General features: G+C 44.7%; 1 protein-coding gene across 1 annotated transcript in view; it reads right to left on the bottom strand.

The window, feature by feature from the left end:
- KLF7 (KLF transcription factor 7) overlaps positions 1-21,669 on the bottom strand; it is a 56,413-nt gene that overhangs the window by 15,092 nt on the left and 19,652 nt on the right. The window contains exon 2 of the mRNA XM_050899911.1: positions 10,372-10,984. Within this exon, the coding sequence (XP_050755868.1) occupies positions 10,372-10,984 (613 nt within the window). The remainder of the gene's footprint in view (positions 1-10,371; positions 10,985-21,669) is intronic.

Here is a 21,669-nt window from a genome sequence, read left to right as displayed (position 1 = left end):
CTTTCATCCAAAAAGGTCAGCAGTGCCCTTATAGAGAGATGGCTGTGATCATGTCTATATTACAGATGGGAGAAAAGAGGTTAAGAACCAGACCCAATGTCCAATCAGTCTTTCTACAAACTTCAAATCTCCGGATTAGTCCCTGAGGGCCTTGCCAAAGCTTGTCTACTGAGCCAGCAGCAGTCTTCAGCGTGTAGCCATTCAGGACACAAAAAGAAATGAATTTTTGCAGCATTATGTCTTACATACACACAAGCACCTAACACACATCCACAAAGCCCACTTGCCTAGCTGAAAAGCAGAGAAAAGCAAACCATGTAGCAACATTCAAAGAAATGGAAATTTTCCATTCTCTACTCTACTTAAAAGGACGCATTTAACAAATGCCCGTTGCCATACATGCCAAGCACTGAAGGTGGGGAGGAACGCCACGCTTTATCTCCCTGAGTCTATGCAAGACTCCCATCGAGAGTGATAAAGCCTTCAAAATGCTGCTCCCCTTTTAAACCCCTTCTCTGCAGCTCCCCTCCAAAGGAAGCTCCTGGCTGGCGGGAAGCGGGGCCAGGGGACAGATGCCGGCGCCAGCCTGGGCGCACAACCCACACTTGTGCCCCATTAATTGCCAGCACATCCTTCCCCAGCCCCCAGCTCTGGGGACAGCAGCAGAGCGGCAGGCCCAGGCGGGCACCCAGCAGCAACACCGGCAGCAAAACTACCCAATTAAGCCTCCAGAATAAGTGAGTGAGGGGGGGAGGAAAATTTAAAAAAAAAAAAAAAGAAAAAAAAAATAAGGATGGAGTTGCTTGGCAACAGGAGGGCAGAAGCAGCTGTGCAGCAGGTCGGGCTGGTACCCAGGCGGCAGGCTGGCCCATTAGCACCCTGCATCTCATGCATTTTGTGCCGGGGTCTCCTAGTAACAGCCTGTGCACACCGGGCTGTTGTGCACTTCGCCTCCTCTCCTCCTGTTTCTCCCCATCATGCGAGGCATCGCTGTTTGCCCTAATTACACATTCTCCGCTGCTTCAAGCTGCCATTACTTCAGTCCCCAGAGGAGTGGCAAGAACTTTAAAAAGAATCTCCTCTAATAAGGGCTTTTAGTTTCAGATTCAGTGGAGCTCTGCAAGCTTAAAGATGCAAGGCAAGGTAGCAGCGGCAGAAGGAACAGATGAAAAAGGAAAAAAATTCAGCAGTTCACTGGGTCAGATTTTTCCAGGACCCTGAAATGTATTTTTTCCCTTTGTTTTTTGTAAGTTATCCCAGAGGGTGAACAATGAAGACAGCCCTTTATGGGACATGGCGCATATTTACATAATCCAGAGCAGTGTATCAAAGATGTGCTCTTTGGACACCCGTGTTTTAGGCCAAGAGTTTCTGAGAAATTTCAGGCAAAATATAAGACACATGTATCAGGAACTAGAACCGATGAAAAAAAATTAAGAGGAATAGACATCCCCTTTTCCAAATGCTAACATTTTAAATGGTTTTGCTCCATATTTTTGCTAACGAATGTGGATTTTTGCTTATTCAAATTATTACAGTGCTGATGTTTTTCACCATTTACGTGTCACTTCATTTTCTCCCTTTTGCCACTGAAAAGAGAAAGATGACAAAAAAAATGATGCAGACTGGCAGAGACAGCACAGGAATAAAACACAAGGGGAAAATAACATACATTCCTTTCTGTTTCCCAGTTCTGTCAACAACAAAAAGAAAAATGGAAGAAGACCCAGGATGCTTTCATTGATTTAGATACTGGATTTGATTTGGGGGTGGAGGCGGAAGGGAAATTGTGTGCTTGGGCTTAAAAAATACACTGGCAAGTTCTCCCAGTGAAGGCTGCCCTGGTGTCAGGGCAGGGCTACCTACATGGTGGCAGGCATGTGATGTTTCTGAGGGAGATCCCATCCTTCCTGGTGCTTTCTCCCTGTCCTGGGGCTGGAGGTGGCAGGCTGTGCCCGGCAACACAGGAGCTCCTTGCTGCTTCATGCTGAGCAGGGCTCCGTAAAAAGGTCTTGGCAACTTTGCTGGGTAAACCTTGGTGAACCAAGCAGCCTGGTCTCAAGAGCACAAGGCAGCAAGTAAAGATAATTAATTTTACTGGCTAGGAAGTTTCCTCATCTGGATTTTGGAAAAGGCACAAATCATTACCTGTCCTTAGCTCTAAGGGAGGTACAAGCACCCAGTTGGAAACCACTCAGGTCATTCATGCTGCCAGATGAGTGTAACTAAAGGAGAACACAAATGTACTATGAAATTCCATTGCTGGGTGATGCTGCATCTTCAGGGAGAAAACTTTAAAAAATAAAGAGGTTTTCTGTATGAAACACATTTCCTAACACACAGTCAATGCCAAACAAAGCCCAGGAAAAGAATCACCTTTGGGATTCTATGGGTTTCGCAAAGAATTAATGATAAAATTGTATCACATGTACCACACTCATATGAAAGTCAGTTTACAACAGATCATAGCTTAGTCCGTTCAAGTTAATTTTTACCCAGATATTCACAGATAGAAGTCTTCTACTCAAAGACTGTTTTCCACTACATAGGCCAAGTTTTTAGCTCAACTTGTTACACTGAGGACAGCTCTTTTCTCCCTGCCCCTCCCCAACACACATGCCACATTCTCCTAAAAACCAATTATTTTTCCTCCAACTTCTAAAATAACAAACAGTAACCACACTGGAAAAAGACCAAATGTAGGAAATTTCACTCTGAAGAAGGAAAAGCTTTGCAAAGTTACAGGTGACCAACAAGAACACATCCAAGTTTATGCAAAATTAACCATAATACAGTTCCATGCAGTTACATATTGAACAAAAGTACATGCAGGTGTGCACGCCTGTATTTTTGTAACATTCATTTCCAAGAACTAATACAAGCTTCTAGTGCACTAATGATCGCTTATGGTCATCATAAAAAACTAGAATGACATTGCAAAATTGTCCAACTGATCTATTAAGTTCTCTCTGTCGGTGGTAAGAGTCCAGACGTACAGGAGGAAGGAATAAATCCCCGCTAAGCCTCTGAATGTGCACTGCCATACAGTGAGGACACCTTTCTTTCAGAACTCAGCTGGGGATCAGCTTTTATCTTGAAACACATGCTTGTCATCGTTAGCTTAGCTAGCACGCCTGCAAATGTTTTTTCAGCATTCAGTTTTTGGAGCCCCAGTTTTCAGTCCAGGGTTTTGAAGGTCAGACACCTTCAGGAGCAAATCTGCCCAACTCAACATTTGGGTGCCTATCTACAAACGGGGACTGCTGGGATTGCAAACTGGCCTGCAATGTTTTAAAGGCTTTTAATTCTTCTTAAGCCTTGTTACCATGTATAAAGCTGACCAATGGAAAGATTTTGGTTCTGCAGTGACACAAAGGTTTTGGTCACTCTCAGAGACCTGTGGATACAGCAGGTCCCACGCAGTATTTTGTCCTCCCCTTTCCCAAATGGCTGCACTAGTCTTTGAAACTGCCCTCACTTGACAACCTTGTTTCTCATTCATTTCAATCTACTGCAGCACATTACCATTCACTGCTTGACATGTGGTAATCAACTGGCTTTTGAGACTGGTGTTAGACAGAAGTTTTCTGAAGACACAAATATACTTTCTCCAAAACTGCAGCAAAAGAGAAAGAGACAATTTTATTCATGAAATCCACCCTGCATTCTTTGCATCATAAGCTTGCCTTTTAGCTATCTTTAAGTACATTTTTTCAGCCATTATTCCTAGTGCTAATGCAGGCTGGTCTCCCCACTCACAGTTAGTCTGTGCTATACGGTGGGCATCACCTACGCCATGGTGCCCATGGTTTTGTTTGGGACCCCACCACCCTTGGCAGAAGCGTGGACACCTCTGCTGTATTTAGGTCAGCTTCCATGAAGCCTTGCAGTTTATCCGCTCCTGCTTGCAAGTTGCTGCTGCTGGTACGTAGGTATGTGGGACCATGTCCACATGGGGTGTGAAAGGCAGGGTCTGGATTAGGAGAGGTCCATCCAGGCTCCTGACTGCTTGCCCAGATGTGACTCAGACTCAAACACCCACACTGTGCTTAGGAAGAGTCTAACCCGGCACCTGCTTTTGAGATGAGAGGTAGCGCACTTGGCTTTTCTGGCCCAGAGCACTTCAGCTCTCCAAGGTTGCTCAGGCCCTTCTTTTCCAGCAAGCCCACCTTAGCCTAAAACAGCATCTCTGAGCACACATCTCCAATTCAGGCCTGGCGTGACCTCAAACACTTCAGAAGTGCCAATGCTTTGGACAAATGGACAAGAAAATCATAGCTTCTCGTCGTTAACCTGCCATTTGTATCCAGTGTGGGACAGCAGCAACACAAAGGGAAATCGGCAGAAGACAAAGTTGAAGGTTTTCTCTTCGAGTCTTTGTGATCCCTATCACAGAGCCTCATGGGGGCTCAGGGGTGGATGGATATAAAGAAAACACTAGATGACAAACTAGAGATGGCTCCTCCGTGCCTTACCGAGGCAGCCTGCCTTAACATTTGGAGGCGCCTGCACTCTCCCTCCTGCAGCTACTGAACAGACAGCAAACATCACTTTCTAGGTCTCCTTTGTGCCAAAAATCATCTCACATGGCAAACAAACAAACAAACTAACAAACAATACCTATTTACATATTCAAACCCAAACAGTAAGACTGTCCTGTGCTATTGATTTAGCAAACGACGGAGCAGAAACACAGGACTGAGCATTCAGGTATTGGCAACTAAGCAATGGATGAACACCACCGGTGTTTTAAACAGCAATGGCTGCTTTTGGCAGGGCCCGTCCTCCTGCTGCCTGGGAGGTTCACGAAGCTCGTTTCTTCAGCCTAAGCTCTCACTGTAAAAATGAAGTGAGGCTCTGGCCCTCCACAGTGAAATCACAACACTCCCCTCCAAACTTGCCAAATGGCTAACAGGCTTCAAAACCAGAAAGTTTTAAAGAGCTCATGATCAGGTGGTGCCTATTTTAATCAGCTTTGGTAAACTGTTATGTTTTTACCCAAAAAACTTAAAAAAACCCAACCCCACAACAAAACACATTTGCAACTGTACCCCAAAACAAATCCAGCCCTGAATGAAGGTCCTCCTCACACAACCCTCCTCCCTCAATTCCCTTGCTCTTGTTTCCAGTGGCAAATTCACCTGTTGCTTCAGCTGCTGCCATGGGAGCTTCAGCATCCTCCGTGTCCCTCCGTGTCCCCTTGCCAGGTTGCAGCCCTGCACACAGAGCTGGGGACTCACTACGAAGCCGTGGGTCTCTGTACAACAAAAAATCTTGGGCTGTGGCTTTCATTTCTCCTATGCTACCTATACTGTTCTCCCACATGCTTTTCCCTAAGTCATTATTCAAAATCTTGCATCCTGCAGAATTGGTGCTGTGCTTGGCTATTTGCATTTTCTTTCTCTTCACTGGCTTTCTGTTCACGGGTGCTACCACACTAACACAATACAGCAATGCAGCTTCCCATTCATGTGGTATCACTGACACAGATAGTCTTTATTTTTTCTATTATTCCTTTACTTTGTATTAATCTTCTTTATCTATCATCCAGCCTACTCTCCTCAATTTGGTCTTTTCCAATCATTTCCAAATTTTGGACGTTTCCTCCTCTATCTCCAACACTTTGGGAAAGCTATTCTCTGTTGTTTTAAATCCCATCTCAAAAACCTTCCTGTTCATTAATGCTCTTTCTAACACTCTTGTGTCTCTTGTCTTTTTCTTGCAAATGTAGTAATTTGTTTTCCTGCAGGGTGGATTTGTTTGTTTTAGTTACTCTCACCCAGCACTTTGGATCAAAGAACTATATCATTTAAAATAAGATGTCCTGACAATGTGAAACAAACTCCACTTAATAAAGTGCTATCTTAAGATCGCATGTAGACTCGTAACATCTATTTACATGGGTATTTCCCACTCGTTTAGGCTTTAGAAACCTAAATATAGATGTGAGGTGCCCAACTGCTGTTTCTCAGACTTGAGCTTAGGTTGTATCAGATCCTGATTTTAGATGGATAAAGAAAAAAACCCAAAACCTTCTGATACTCATAAAATGCAAACCCCAGCAGAACCCCCTAAGGGTAATTTTTTATCACCATCCCAATCTTAAGGATTTCCTGGTCACTTTATATGTGATGCTTTATCTCTGGCCAGAAAGCACCCACGCCATCTCTTACCTTCCCCTGTACATTACTGCAAGGAAGGCTGATATGAATGGTTTTGTCAGGAGATAGAAATCTCCTCCAGAGATCTTCGATCCAGGAGACACAGCCACGTCCCATGACTAATCTTTCCATAGGTCACAGGCCACCTCACTCTTAGACTTATTTGCATCCAGACACTCGCCAGCAATATCCTGCTTTCTAATTTAGGAAGTACTGATGACTACACATGGGTTTTGGCTCATTCGAACTTCTTCCCTCTCCACTCTCCATTACATTGGCAATTCATCTCCATGTATGTGTGAAGGCTGGACGAAAACTTCTGTCTCTCAAAAGAGACAAAATGTCATTGTTTGTACTGATGTCTGCTCCATGAATAACTGTGAGAGAATGCGCTAGGGTTGGATTACCATGCCAGTCCCAGTGGCTCCTTCTTTAGATGTTTTTACCTCACCCTCACATTGGCAGCGTGGTCCTTCCAAACCTACAGCTCACGTTTTCCTCCTGTTTACAGGCCCAGCTGCTATTTCCCCTGAGTGGCTTCTTTGCTGCCCTCTGACAGTCAGTCCCACCACTGCTCTTAGCTCCTTTACACACCCTTCGCTTTAGATGCCCCAGATTACTTTGAATTGAGTCAAATATTTTCATTTCCCTTTCCATCCAATGTTTTTCCCTTTCCCTTCCAGATTAAATTCTCTCCCACACAGATGATTGTTTTTCCCTCTCCAAAGGTCATCCAGAAGGTGGTTTCATAACCAGTTCAATCATTGATGGGCCTTACAGCACTGTCCTGATTCTCTTACGGATGAGATGCAGGAGAGTAACGTGGGGGATGCACCAAGTGCAATATGGAGTCTGACTGTCTCTGGGCTCCCCAGCAAAGTAAAGCCCTAAGAGAAGATCATCTCCAATCTAGCAAGCTGCTATCAGTCTATATTGCCTCCAGCCCAGCCTGGCTCATCATGCAGCAGCGAGGAACGCCAGCCAGCATCCGTCTGGTCAGCCTTACACACGAACAAAAAGAATGCAACCTCCTTCCGCCGACTTTCACCCTCCAGCTCCCCAGCCCATGGTTTTCTTGTTTTCATGCACTGCAGTAAATCCCTTTGATCCAGCAAGTGGACTTTGCACGTGCAAGCTGGGTGACCAGCCTGCATCTGCCTCCTTGCCTGTGAACCCCACACTAAGAGCTCTTTGTCTGTCAGGGCACTCACACCCTTTTACACAGAGCCCGCACTGGCAGACTGCTCTTGCATGACACACTAACAAACTACCAGCCAAAGGAAAATATCTCGCAATCATTTCAGACCCTCTGGCTCAGCCACTGACTAAGCCAAGTGGCTACTAGCCATTGGCACTGCTGGGTGCATTCGCAACCCACAGCACACTCAGCTCACCGCGTGAAAAAAACAAAGCGTCAATGGAGAAAAGGGCTCCTTGTCCCTAGCCCTGAAGGCGTGCATTGGAAAGGAGGCAGCCCTGCCATTTATAATTCAGTCCCAAATTTCCATAGCTATTCCTCTCTGTCCCTCTCTTTTATCAGAGGCAGGAGCTCCCTGCGGGGAAACCCCACTGTAGAGGCCAGCGTGAACAGATTTAATGTCTTGATTGTATCAGCTCTGATTTAAGGCATCCAACGGTCAGTGGTTTTTAAGGGAACAGGGCACTTAAGCAGGATGAAGGGGTCTGAATGACTTTGTGCTCTGGACTCAAATAAGCTAGTTAGATAAGCCTATCACACCCTTCCCCTCGATTCACTCAGATTGTTCCCAAGATGTAAATGTTCACAGGTATTTAGACAATCTGCTTTCCACAGAGAAAAATGGGAGCCAGGTGCCTACCTGCTCCCAGGTTCTGCATCTAAGATGTATTTTAACAGGGCTGCATCCAGTCCTCATCGCAAAATGAAACCATGCTTTCTACACAGTTACGCACAGCTAGGATGTGGTCAGGTGCAGGGTGGTTATATGGCTGCAAAGACAGGAGAGCTCCTCATCCAGGTTTGTATTCCCTCTTTTCTTTTCCCTTCCTGCTTTCCTAAGAAGCTAGACTATCTGCTTAGGACTTGGTGGATGGAAACAGGAACACTCCCATAAACTAGTACATGGTTTAGGGGCTGGTTAAACCACTGATGGTTTAACTGGCAAGATCAGAGGGGTAGCTGAACCCACTAGGTGAGGTGCTGGGAGTGGGAGGTGTGGGCACTGCACCCGGGCAGCTGCAGTCTCATCATCTGATACAGGTCTTCCTGATCTGCCAGCAAAGGTGGACTTGCCTTTCTCACCATGTTGAGCACTGCTGTGGACGGGCAGACACATACACGTCAATGGCACTATGTACAGTCTAAGGCTATTCAACAGAAGTATCACAGGGCCAGTGAGAAATGTTTCTCGTCATGGATTAATTGTAAAACATAAGATTCCACATGCTGATGTTACCAAGGAGAAAGGTTTTGACCTCAGATACAAAATTCAACCAGACGTAAGGCTGGGTTCAAAAGCATGCAAAATCTTGCAAGATTTTGACTCCAAAGGGTGGAGATGCTGAAAAAGTAGTGGTTTTTGCAAGTGCTCTCTTGGGACTCCTTGTCCACATCCCCACCTACTGGGTGACAAAACCAGAAAAACTCCACAAGTTCACGTTTTCTAGGCAATCGTGTCACATCTCTGACTAACTTCAGGAACAGCTGTGTAAGACCCATCACTTCCAGCTTGAGGAGGAACGCAGGGGTCACATCTGAACAGACAAGACCACCGCGTCAACAGCTCTCATGCTCTGCATTTGTGCCTTCACGGGAGCCCCGTTGCCTGCTGGAAGGCCTTGGCTGGGACATCCCCCCGGACAGCCCCGGTGGGGGCCAGCCTCACAGTGGCACTGGAGCTACGAGGAGCCTCCTGACCATGTTGCTGCAGATTTTAAAATGACTGCACTATTTTCACTGGCTTTCAAATCACTGGATCACAAGTGAGGTCACTCCTGGCAAGGTGGCTATCCCCACTAAAAGCACTAGAACACCCATATAAAAAGATCAAAACCAATGCCTTTTATGTCTTAATATGATTTATACTTCAGACCATGTAACTTTTACGGGGCTGCCTAGTATTTGATGGATGCAGCTCTCTTAACAACCCACACATTTGTTTGATTTACTGCACTGGTCCAACATGTTATTTTCTACCTTGCAAGAACAACCTTGCTTCTAGGAATCTGCCTGCATGATAAGATCGTGAATTAAATGTGCAGTTATCGTAAGAGACCACACATTTTACAGTAAAATTGAGAAAACTGATTACAGCAATCCCTCTGGAAACAAGGATAATCACATGATAAGACAGTGCTAATGGGAATTTATCATCTCTCATCACATGTGAAGCTTAGAACAAAGCAGCAATGTGCGCAAACTGCACAGATATTACTGCCAATGAATACCAGCTGAAAAGCTACCGGGGACTATGAACAAATGACAGGAGAGTGGGGATCCTGAACATCCAAACCTAAGCCAATTCGGTATGCTTCAAGAAGCTTACACAGTGGAGCTTATATGCAACATTAGTAACTATTACCCAAAATAACAGCCTGACATCTTTCCATACATCCTGTTCTCTCTCTACGTGCACTATTCCATTCAAACTCCATGTCATTCTTTCATTTGGTTTCACTGTATTTTATCACCAGAGAAGTCCAAGATCATGAGTATCTCAAGGGTACGTGCATCTGCGTACCTACATGTCTGCATCTACACACATATTATTCCTAAACCGTACATCTCAGATCTGAAACACGTTTTTCTTTTTCCCCCATACAAAAGGCAACAAAAATGTACGCACGCTATTTTCTATTTGAAGCAATTAACACTTGACTAAAATTAACATTTTTAAAGTTGTTTTGGGGAAGTGAGTGTTGAAAACCCAAACTGGCATGCCACAGTTTTAACATGAATGATACATCTACATCCCTTACGTATCCTAAAATTACTCTGCATCAAGCCCCATAAGACATATGAAACCCCAACAGGTTAACGGTAGACAGTGAACTCATCTGTTCTATTCAATAATGGGTACATTTGCTGGCCTACCATATTTTTCCACTGCCCTGTTTCATAGAAGCTTGGACTTTCAGAAGAGATTTTTTTCTTTTCTAAATGAGAATAAAAGGATATGGTTACGGTTAGGTGGCAGAAGGACAAGATGAGAGAAGCATCCTACACAAGTACCTGTATGAGTCCTCTGGTGAGCCTTTAAGTGGGAGCTCTTTGTATAAACCTTCCGGCACCCATTAAATTGACAGCGATGAACCCTCTTCTTGTTTTCTGGGGATGCTTCTGCCCCTGTACCTCCTTGTTCACTGTCACTTTGCCCGCTTTTTATCGTCCCTGCGGTTGCTGTTGCTACACCCACTTTCACGGAGCTGAGTGAAGTTTTCTTGGCCACCAATTTCAACGTCACCGTGCCATCCACTGCTGAGAGAGTCTGTGAGGTTTTTACAAGGTGGCGGCTGAGCTCCGGAGAGGAAGGGGGCGTTAATGAGGTTACTGCATTGAGTTGGGCCTGGTTGACGGCTGTGTAGCCTTCTGTGGAAGAGCTGGTGGACTGCAAGCTGAGGCACGTCTCAGACAGCAGCTTGTCCCGTGAGAGGATAATGTCCATGTTGGCGCTTTTGTCACACGTGCTCGTCTCCACTGGTAAAAGGATGGGGTCCAGCCGTCGGATATTGTCCTCTGCATCTGGGGCTGAGGAGGCATGAAGGAAGCAGTCCAAATCCTCACCAAAGGTCTCAGAGATCTTCCGCGGTTCAGTCTGAAGGTATCGCTCCAACTCCAGGCATGTCTGCAGGAGGGGAAGGGAGAGGGAGAGAAACCACTGTTAGAGAGAGATTACAGCATAGCTCCCACCTAGGGCAGGAGAACAACGTGGTCCAGAGCCATTCAGAGACAGCACTCATGCACACAGCAGCACCTTCTCGCGAGATGGTCACATTTTGGGAGACATGAGGATCTGGCACTTGTTTGATGCTGCTCCGAGACAGAGTGTGCGAATATCCACGTACAGTAGCGGATGTTATGGTAGAAGTGAAGATATGACAACCAGAAAACATCCACTACATTTTCATGAAAGTCTGTACATTGTCCCATGGATGCCAGGCCCTTCCCAATTTTAACTGTAATCTGGCCAACAGTCACTTCCATATGAAACTATCCTAATGGCCCCACTGCCTGGCCACATACAAACAAAAAGTCACCTTTCCAAAGAACTGCTTCCTCTTCCTTCACAAACATTAACTTTCACTCCAAATTTAACTCAGCGTAGTTGGCTGGGGCCCAATCTGTTCCTAAAACAGCACAATTCTGAAGTGTAGCATTTTAAGATAGGAGACAGAGAAAAACTTCCAGTGACACCACAGCTTTTTTAAAGGGCCTGAGAGAAGGAAAGATGTGACAGAAAAAAGGGACCTACTGTCAGTTTTAGAGGGTTTTTGGCACACCTGGTCAAACAGGGCTTCCTGTGTACAGGACATCAGACTTGCACACAAACATACACACGCACCTTATTAAAAAGTAGGTGAAGTTGCAGTCAAAGAGGCTGCCGCATAAAAATGTGTTCCTGCATCTCCACAGCAGTGATCATCAGCACGAGGATGGGGTGAGCCTCCTACTTGAATGTACCTTATTATGAGGTGCCCTGAGCTAGCCCCAATAAAGCCTCCAGGAACCATTACACTGCCCAGTGCTCTCCATAACCAACATTATAAACTTTTATTGTTTATAGAAAACGGTTTGCTGTAGCTTCAGGAGCTTTTAATGGAGTTTATTAGTGCTATTTTTCATTTCTCGCTGCCTGAAAGGCTAGCTGGTTTAATACCATCACTGCGATTTTACAGGACTTGGAGAAAGAGACATTCTAGCTAATACTTTTTAGAAACCTCTAAAAACTACTCCTCAGAGAACACTTCTAGAGATATTGAGAAAGGGATTTTAGGCAAAAATTTTCAGCCTATGGGAGCTGGCGACCCAACTACATCTCAACCTGGAGAGTCCAGCATCTGATCAAGAAACAAAAGCTTCATATGACCGGAAAAGAGACAGAGACTCCTGCCTTCTGGGTACAAAGGTCCCATCAACAGGAGTGTAAAGAGGCCCCACTCACAGCTCTCTAGGAGCTGCCAGGTAACTCAAGATTATTACTTTCAATGCACCCAGGAAGCAGCACTGCTGGTTGCAGATACAGTGTGGTGGGACGACTTTCAGAGTTCACAATGGAATTTGCCAGACGGTTATCTGTTGTTTCTTTTTAAAATAATAGCTGATTATAGACCTGAGCTGTAGAGATGGACTTGGACAAAAAGCAACAGAACAGCAATATATGCAAGTGAGACGTGCTATACTTTAGCGTGCAGGTTATTTTCAGGGGCATGACACTGTATGTATGATGTGTCTGCACACAGGCCTGGAGGTGGGACACTGATCAGTTAGCACTTCCCTTAAGCAACCTTTTCATTTTCTTTTTAAAATGCATTTCTGAGACCGTGAGGAATGGCTTTAGCTGGGGATTTGGTCTCTCCCCAGATAAATCCTAACATGTTTTGGGAGCAGCTTTCCAATGTGCCCCACAGTCTTTCAGGAATAACGCCCCCCACCAGGGGAGGCGATGCTTTTGAGTTCCCCACATCATGTAATTTAGGCTTTTTGGCCCACTTAGCTTTCACTCAGTGAGGCAGAAACAGGTTTAGGGGGCTAAAAAATAAAAGGCTTCCAAAGGAAAGAGCAAGCATAATCAGAAATTAGGGGTGGAAAGGGGAAAAAAGAAAGAAAAAAAAAAGAAGAGACAGGGACTCAAGGCCATTAAATCTGATGACAGTGACACGAAATTTCAATTGCTGTGGGATCAGAAAGCTGCGCGCCGGCTGCGGGCTGCCTGTGGAGGGAAGGCAAGCAGGAGGTGCTGCTCCTTTAAGGCATCACTACCCCATGACAGCAATAGTGAGCCTGACAGTTTTTTCCAGCTTCACCATTAATTTTCCATAAAGAGCAGTTTCTCGATGAGCCCTTTTCAGGCAAAGCCTGATGCTTCAGAAACCTGTAATTATTCCTGGCTCCCCCCTCCCGCAGCCATTGCACCTGTGCCATTTCAAGACACCAGCTGGTCATGTCTTGCCTTCTGCCTGTGAAATCCAAAACCAGTGGATCAAGCCCATCTCCCCATAGAGGGGGGAAAAAAACAACTCAAAGAAACAATATAATGCAGTGCCTCCCTCCCGCCCCCCTCAGCCTCTCCACCAAGTCAATAGGGGGGAAGAGCCTAGCAACACTGAGCCAGAAAAGCCCTCCACCTAATCTGCATGGCAGACAAAGCCTGGCGAGGGGTTACAGCCACAGCCCTTCCTTTACCCCCTGCCAGGGCCCTACCTGCTGCTGCATTTGCCAGAGCAGGCAATTGCCGGCAGAAACAAAGCGTCTTTCCCCATATGCACTTTCCAGCTTCTGCCAAGTACCTTATGCGACCTTCCCTCCTCCTGGCCCAAATCATTCAGGGAGTGGTGAGGCAGGGTTTTTAAATCAGCCTCCTTTCTTCACTCCTGCCCTCGCAAGACAATTTTTAGGCCAACTAAGCCCAACCCCTCATCTTGCGCTCTGACCTGCAGAAACCAGTCAGGCTGAGACCACCAAGGTCCCCAGTCCAGCCCAGTGGACCATCAGGAGGGGCAGGAGAGTTCTTTGGTCTCCATTCCCACAAAGTTATTTGCCAGCAAATGCATCAGAAACTACCAATTTTTTGTGGGAGCAGCAGGATATTCACCACTATCCACAGGGATATGAACCCAAACCGCTGGATTCAGATGACGGTGAACCCTGTAGATCTCCTACTTCCACTACCAGCCTGGCAGGAAAATGGTCCAAGGATACCTAAGACAGGAGCAAGTTGCTCTTGTCATAGTTCTGTTGGATGTCCAGCTTCTCCTTAACCACTCATGCAAGAGAGGGGGAGCTTTGTGTAATGGATGTAATACATGTCACTTGCGACATTAAGTCTGACTATCCTTTGGTTGCTATGTTGCAGGCAACTTGGTAGGTATTAAACTTTCTTACCCAGTGCCTGTAGGATTTACAGCAATAAAGACTTCAAAAATTGCAATGGGAAGAGGAAGATGGCTCCCTTCAGGAACACAAGAAGAAGATCCATAAGATTGCTGTTTGCTGTCAAGCTGGTTTTGCAGGCTAGGGATAAAAAGTGACCCACTACTTCAACCCATCTGCCCTGATTAACGAGGGTCATTCTCCTTGCACCTTGCTCCTCAATTTAGCCAGTTAAAAGAAATGATGATTCATGGCTGACAAATAATAGGATGTGACTTTGCAAGACCCCACATTCTTGCAGAAAGCCAGCTAGAAAAGGATGGCAGTCTGGCATGTGGACAATCCCGACAACGCCTCAGTCTGATTTTTCAGTTTTGGATACAACTGCAAAAAGGCTCACTTTCCCAGCAGAGGCACATTTCCATCACCTGCAAGAAATGCTGTGTGTTTCCTGCCTACACACCAGTAACTCATAACATCTCTTCGCTCCCCACATTATACGATCATCTCAGTCCTCTGGGGCACAAATAGCAGCAGAATACATGTAAACTGCACACCACGACACTTCCACATGCAGCACCAGATCCTTCAGACAGTACAAGACAGCCACTGTAGTGCTGTCCTATGCCTGGTAAGGACCTAATTCTTGTTAGTCTTTTCAGAGTTTGCAGTAGCACTGATCACGGAAATTCAGTGTTTAGTACATCTGTCAATTCAGAAAGGTATGATCTCTACTCTACCTGTATTCTTACCTCTGGAGCTCATCTAAAGGTCATCTACTGAAAGTAAAGATTATTTACCAAACACGTTGAGTATGCTCACCACTATGAAATACAACACAAGAGAAACCCAGCGTGTGCCTCTGATAGTAGAGATGTGATACGTGTACCATTTTCAGCAGAGCTTAGCACTCACTTAATTCTGCAGCCAGCAGAAATCAAGACAGTTTTGCTACTCACTGCAACAACAAGAAGACAAACCCCAGACTTTCCAGTCCCTCCAGACTTGCAGATACTCGGTTTGCCTCAGACAGCCTAAGTTTTAGGGTGCTTGTCAGCTGTCCAGGTTAAAGTGCAACCCAGAACATTCAAAATCCAGATATGAAGGAGCTGGAGTCCCCACTCATCATGCTGACATTTGACTTCATCACTCTCCCCCAGAGAGCAACCAGCAGGAAGGCTCCAGCTGGGACCACCACCGTCATCAATGTGCCAATCCTCTAGGCATTGTAGGTACCCAACGTCTCTGTCTCCCCTTTAGAGAATGATGGGGGAAGGACATGCCCGTAGGCCAGGGGCCTCTGCAGGGACACAAGTTTGGCATCTGGGTTCAGGTCCAGACAGCTCTGGAAAACCTAATTCCAACTGATGACCCAAAATGAACGCTCAGTTCCCAGGGTACAAATCTTAACTTGCTCCAATGAATTGCAAAGAACTGGTCTCAGTTGGCAGCCATGTTGTGTACCAGAATTTGACCCATACATACAGGCTCTTGAAAAATCACAGGTCACTTCAAAAGCACCTGCCTATGCTGTGAAGTCTTTACAGCACTCAAACTCCTGGGCATTTTGCACAGCTAAAGACAGGACACTGTGGCAACCGTGAAGTTCTGCCAAGGGTAAAACAAAGCCCAAACACTTATAATGATTTGAGGACAGAAAGTCAGGGAAGACACCTTACCAACATGTTCACTGGGTTCCTCTGTTTTATTGATGCCGAAGTATTTCATAACAACTTGATTTTGAATTTTTCTAGCAGATCATGGGAAGTTCTTATCTGGAAGTGCTAGTTACTTCTAAGTGCCATTTTACTGCAGCTATAATTGGACATCAAGCACCGATCTTGGAAGTTATCCAAAACCTAATTAAGAAGTTGGATACTTAGATCAGGCTGTGACAGAGAATGAAAATGTTGAATGTGGTTGACAACAGGTCTGATCTACCAGCTCTGTTTACAATACTTGAAAGGATTCTCTTTGCAGCATAATTTATACGAGCAAAGCAGAATTATACATGCAATAGTGAAGGTCAAATTCCAACCACCATCATGACCCCATTGCTTTCCACTGGCACATAAAAAAGGGGCCTCATCTCTAACTTTAAATAATTGTGAAAGTCTCAAGACTGCAAAGGAAGAGAAAGCATCCTCAACCTGAAGGCAACCCAAAACAATAATTTTAAGGTCAGTGCCACCGTAGTTCACTCAAGCTCAGAGCAAACAGCGGCACCAGGTCCAGTGGCTGGTGTCAGTATTTCATTCTTCAGCAGAACAGCGAAAGCTTTGAGCTACAGTGGCACTTGCATTGCTGATACCAGAGGCAGATATTGAACTGGATGTTGTGGGGCAGCCCTGAAGTTAAGAGGAATCAGAGATTCAAAATTCATGTGCCTTCCCTGAAATGCCATGCTCTTTTTGTCCTTAACACTACAACAAGGTTTGAAAGATGCATCTTCTTCCCACTGCCAAAAGCCTTCATTACTTTCTGAACAACAACAAAACCCAATACTCTTGCCCATCTATTCCACGATTGTCATCTGTTCCCACCCAGCTGCCAAAACCTCCAGCTTTTCCTCTTGGCAACCTCTACTGGGCAGTTGCTAGTTGTCAAAAAGCTGCAGCACATCAGAAGCTCAACATTTAGGACAGCATAAAATAAACAGAGTTTTAGTATTAAAATAAGTAGTTTTGCAAAATACACTTGGGAAAATGGAAAACCGCAGTCTGAAATGAATAGTAAGAAAAAGTTTCAGGCGATAGCAAATCATTTCTATCGCAAAGGATTTAAGACAAAACTCCTAAGTCATGTGCCAGCACATCTCGCCTACATGTTATATAGTTCATTGAAAAAAAAGACAGCTAAAATCACTTTTTAGGTACAACAATAAGACACTTAATGACAGCTAATTCGTGGTAAATATCTGCATGCATGTTCTTAATCCCTTGTATACATGAAACAGATCAAGTTAACTGTATGCTCAACAAACAGGCTTTTGCCAAAAGCAAAAAGCAGGCACACACATAGCCAGCAACGATCATCTGATATGCAAAGACTTGTTTTCCCGTGGTAACTTCACCATATGCCTGAGCCATCAGGCTAGTCCTCTCTAACACCAGCTGAATGGGTCTCACCAGCCACCAGAATCTGCAATGGACAAGTCTATTAACTCTTGACTACGCTACATAGGACTCAAGCCTCTGCAAATTTCTTCAATATAATAATGGCCTGTGCCCATTTTGCCCCTTGGTCTCAGCCCAAAGAATGAACCTTCAAGGAAATGTATTTAGCCAAACCAGCCCATTCGCTGTTATTCATGCACAACAGCACTCTCAATGAACACTTTCCTATCACCACCCAGATGGCTTTCTCCCTGGATGTTCTCCACAGCATTTTTCTTCAGAGCATAAAAGATGCTGAAATCAGAAGCCTCAACCACATTCAGCAAAGATACATTTTAATGTAAACATTTCTGCGGATTTACTTAAAGGACAGAATCACTTCCTTCATATAAACACAAGCCATTTTTCTGTTGCTCTGGGGCATGAGGTAACCAGGGTTATCAAAGACTTTGATCAGCCTCTAAAGCTCAAAGCATCAAAACCAATTTTGCCATAAATCAGCAATTTTCACCAACAGAAATGGGTGGTAAAACAAATGTCTCAAACAGAAAAAAAAGTCTGAACCCGTAACTCTAACCAAGGAGTCAAAATCAAGATTTGTTCCCAAACCTAGTGATAACGAAATATATCTAACAAATATTCTTTTAACTGGACAAGCCAAATTTGTTCACTAAAGATCTGTGGTATTTGGGCTCTAAGCATAGAGAATTTCAGTGCACTGGTTGTGAGATATTGAACAAAGGACTGCAGCTAAGCGTGGCTGAATTTGATAGGCATCTAGATAAAAAAAAGGATGAAAGAAATCTGCAAACACTGAACCAGGGCTTTGGAGGGCTTTTGTTGTTTTTTGACTGTTTAATAAAGATAGAAAAAATATCTGCAACCAGTCACAAGAACAAAAAATAGCATCAATGTCAGCAAAGGAGTAAGGATAGCCAAATCAAGAATTCAAAAGTGCAGGCAGCCCATTATGCTAGCACAAAAATATGATAAAACCCATGTGTGCTTGTACACCAGCACATGCCCTGCATGCTGCCATGCAGTCCAGACAGCAAGTAGCCATACAATGACCATTTGAGAAATGATATATATGTAACGTAAGTGTGTTTCAAAATCTTTCTGAAGAGATCATTTATTTATATAACAACCTTGGATGGCTTTGAGTGAGCTGGCTAGTGGCCCTCACTGCAAACTTTTCTCCAAACTTCATCAAGTGTGTATTTAACCTGTTGCCATCCAGTTTGGAAGCAGCTTTAATTTAGCATTATAAATAGCAAAAAAGCACAATTAGCTCCTTGAATTGCCAGTCCTAGATCCCACTGAAATCAAAGGATCAGGTTCAAAGCATGCCCCAGAGTGTGGTAAACTTCTCACAGGAAATGGATATGCAAGAGCAAATGCTGACGGCTGTGGAATGTACAAAGCAGAGCAATATTTTAGGTCTCGATCCTCAATTAAGATTCATCCTTACAAAGTATTGCAGTGGGGTTACACAGCAGAATTGGATTCCTTGTAATTACTCTGGATAGGATCATGAATGAAAAAATGCACTCTTTAGAGATGTTTCATTAACATCCAGAGATAGCTTAATATTTCCTCCTCAGCAGCTGACACAAATGTATACGCCAGTTGTGTTCGCACGCTCTCAGGCAACAGCATATTCGTAAGCGCTATTCTTCACAATTAGCTTATTAAATCAAACCTGGAGAAGAGATTTGATCGATACACTCAATATATGGTACGTTTCATAAGAGTCCTGGGTTGTGAGTCATCTCTTCTGCTCTGACCTAAAAACATATTAAACAAGAGGATGCATAACACTGAATTCCTAACCCAAAACGTGCAATTCCTCATCTTGACTTTGCGTGATCAACTTTTTTGCGCTGGGACTACTGTATCTACCCTGTACACGATGCCCATTCATTATCACATCTCATGGCTCAAAAAACCTTTTGTATGTTCCCTTTTGTATTATTTTTGGCTGTGGGGAGGAAGAGGTGGGGACCTGTCTGGGAAACAGGAAGCACGAGGAAGGAGGGGAATGTGTTGTAGAATAAGGGCAGAACAAAAAATAATAAAAGAGCATTTATACCATTTCTAAACGATAATAAACATACAGGACCAAAGCCTGCCTCCAGCCACGCGGGGAGCAGTGGGCTGCTTGGCTGAAGTTTAAACTTTAACGTGAGCACAGCAACTGTCCAAGCACATTTACAAAGCCATTTGCTGTTTTTTTCTTTGATTTTTTTTTTAAATCATTTGGGGAATTTGTTATCTTACAAGAGCAAGAAGATCCATGTGCTACTGTGACAAATATGCCAGTCTGGGCAAGGAAAAGAGAAGACAACAGACTTGAGTTTCACCGTTGCACCGAGAAAAAAAACTCAGACTAGAAACAAAGCGATGGGAAGCACAACCGGATTCTCAGCTGGGGTAAATCAGCACAGAGCAGCCCTGATTTCATGGTTCCTGTTTACATCAGCTGAGGACCTTGCCAACACTCAAACTCCATGAAATTCTGCTCTTGATTAGCGCCATTTAACTCTGTGGCTTATGTGAAGCAGAATTTGACATGTTCTTTGACAGCTGGAGATGGTTATTTTATATTACAAATCTTGTCTACTTTATTAGGAACAATGTGACCCAAATGGAAAAATGGGAAGAATTTAAAAACACCACCACTTCAGACATCCTGATACTTGGATTTGTTTCTTTTTTCTCTTTTTTTTTTTTTTTTTTTAATTTGGGCAGTCTATATGGAGGTATTCACCAACTGGTTTCTGCCACTTTTAGGACAGAGTTTTCATCATCTATGCACAGAAACAACAGCCTTTGCACTTGAACGTCCCACTGCAGGTAACCTTGCCTCTCACTTAAAAGCCAGGTGCCCTCCAAAAGATGCTCCCTTACAGCCAAGGGTGTTTTTGCCTTGCTTTTCTTTTCTACACTGCTCTGCTAAGGCGCTTGTTCCAAAACTCTAGCCTTCAGGGATTTTGATCAGCCTCAAATCTCACAGGCAGTGCACTTGGGCTGCTACGCACCCTGATAAAAGCAGCACGGTCCTCTTTAAAAGCAATTTGCTAGAGCACATTGGTAAAGCGCCTGCCAGTATTGGCCCAACCGCTCAGAAGCAACCCAGGCAGCTGCCCACAGGCATCTGAGGAGACCTGTACCCCCAAAATGCATTAGATCAAACAAAAGGAGATCTGGCAGCGCCTTTTGTGGATATCATTAGCAACTCAAGGTGCGCTGCCAGAACTGGACGCGGCACTGCTCACTCCTCATGAAAGGATCAGGAGATCAGCCTCGTGTCAGTGCGGTTTCCAGCAGGCTGTACAGCAACTGGCTGCAGCATGGCATGGGAAGCCGGGAGATCCCATTAGGAGCCCTGCCATTTATTGACTTGAGAAAGCTCGGCAGGTCAGATCACCAGCTGCTCAGAGTCAGCACACCTCTGTGAGCCAATTTACACAACCACAGCTCTCGCACTGGCTCACTTTCTTCGGTCTGTTGACTGTGGACACCCACCCAGTTGTTATGGATTTTAATATGCTGCAATATGAAAGTGCTATTTCAGGACAAAGTTATTAATAGCAAAGCAGCCAGAAAATAGCCTAGAAGGAATGCAATGTCTTGGTATTCCTGGAAGATACGACAATTTCCCAGCATCCAAGCAGTCACCATGGTTAATTCAAGATGTTTCTGTGCACAAGACTGTCTTTTGTTAGAGGAGCTAACTGTATGATAAGCCATCGTGACATGCCTTCATAGAAATACCCTGTATGGGTACCTGCAGAGTCCCAAGTCTGCAGACACTACAATGCAGAAAGGCCCAAAGGGTGGCACTTTGTTACTCTAAGCAGGCTGGTGAAAAGCAGAGGCTGGGCGCTGTGATGAAGCATCAGCAGAAACAGAGGCCAGGAGAAGCTCTGCTCTCCCTCAAGGAGGTGGAGGATGGGACGGGACCTGTTTGAGCCCTGCTCAGAAACCTGTCTGACTCCAGGACCTCAGAGAGGCTCTTCTTTTCAGCCTCTCTTCCCCTACAAGCACCCTCTCCTTCCCTTGTTTCTTCACACTGCATCTCCTCAGCAACACTCTTTACTTGGGCAGGAGCCTTGCAGTCAAGGCAAGTCACTGTCCCTTTTCATGCTCTCTCTTAAATCTTCTGTTTCTCCTAACAAAATATCCCCGGAAACATATTGGAGAATACTGTGCAGAATCACCAGACCCTGCCTCAAGTTTATTTTGGCACCCTTCCCCCTAAAATTAATTGGGAGGGTTCCCAAATTAATTCCAGATACTTTACCGAACACAACATTCAGCA

This window comes from Gymnogyps californianus, chromosome 7 (assembly GCF_018139145.2).
Source record: "Gymnogyps californianus isolate 813 chromosome 7, ASM1813914v2, whole genome shotgun sequence".
In the NCBI taxonomy this organism is placed as follows: Eukaryota; Metazoa; Chordata; class Aves; order Accipitriformes; family Cathartidae; genus Gymnogyps; species Gymnogyps californianus.
This window is presented reverse-complemented; position numbering and strand designations above follow the sequence as displayed.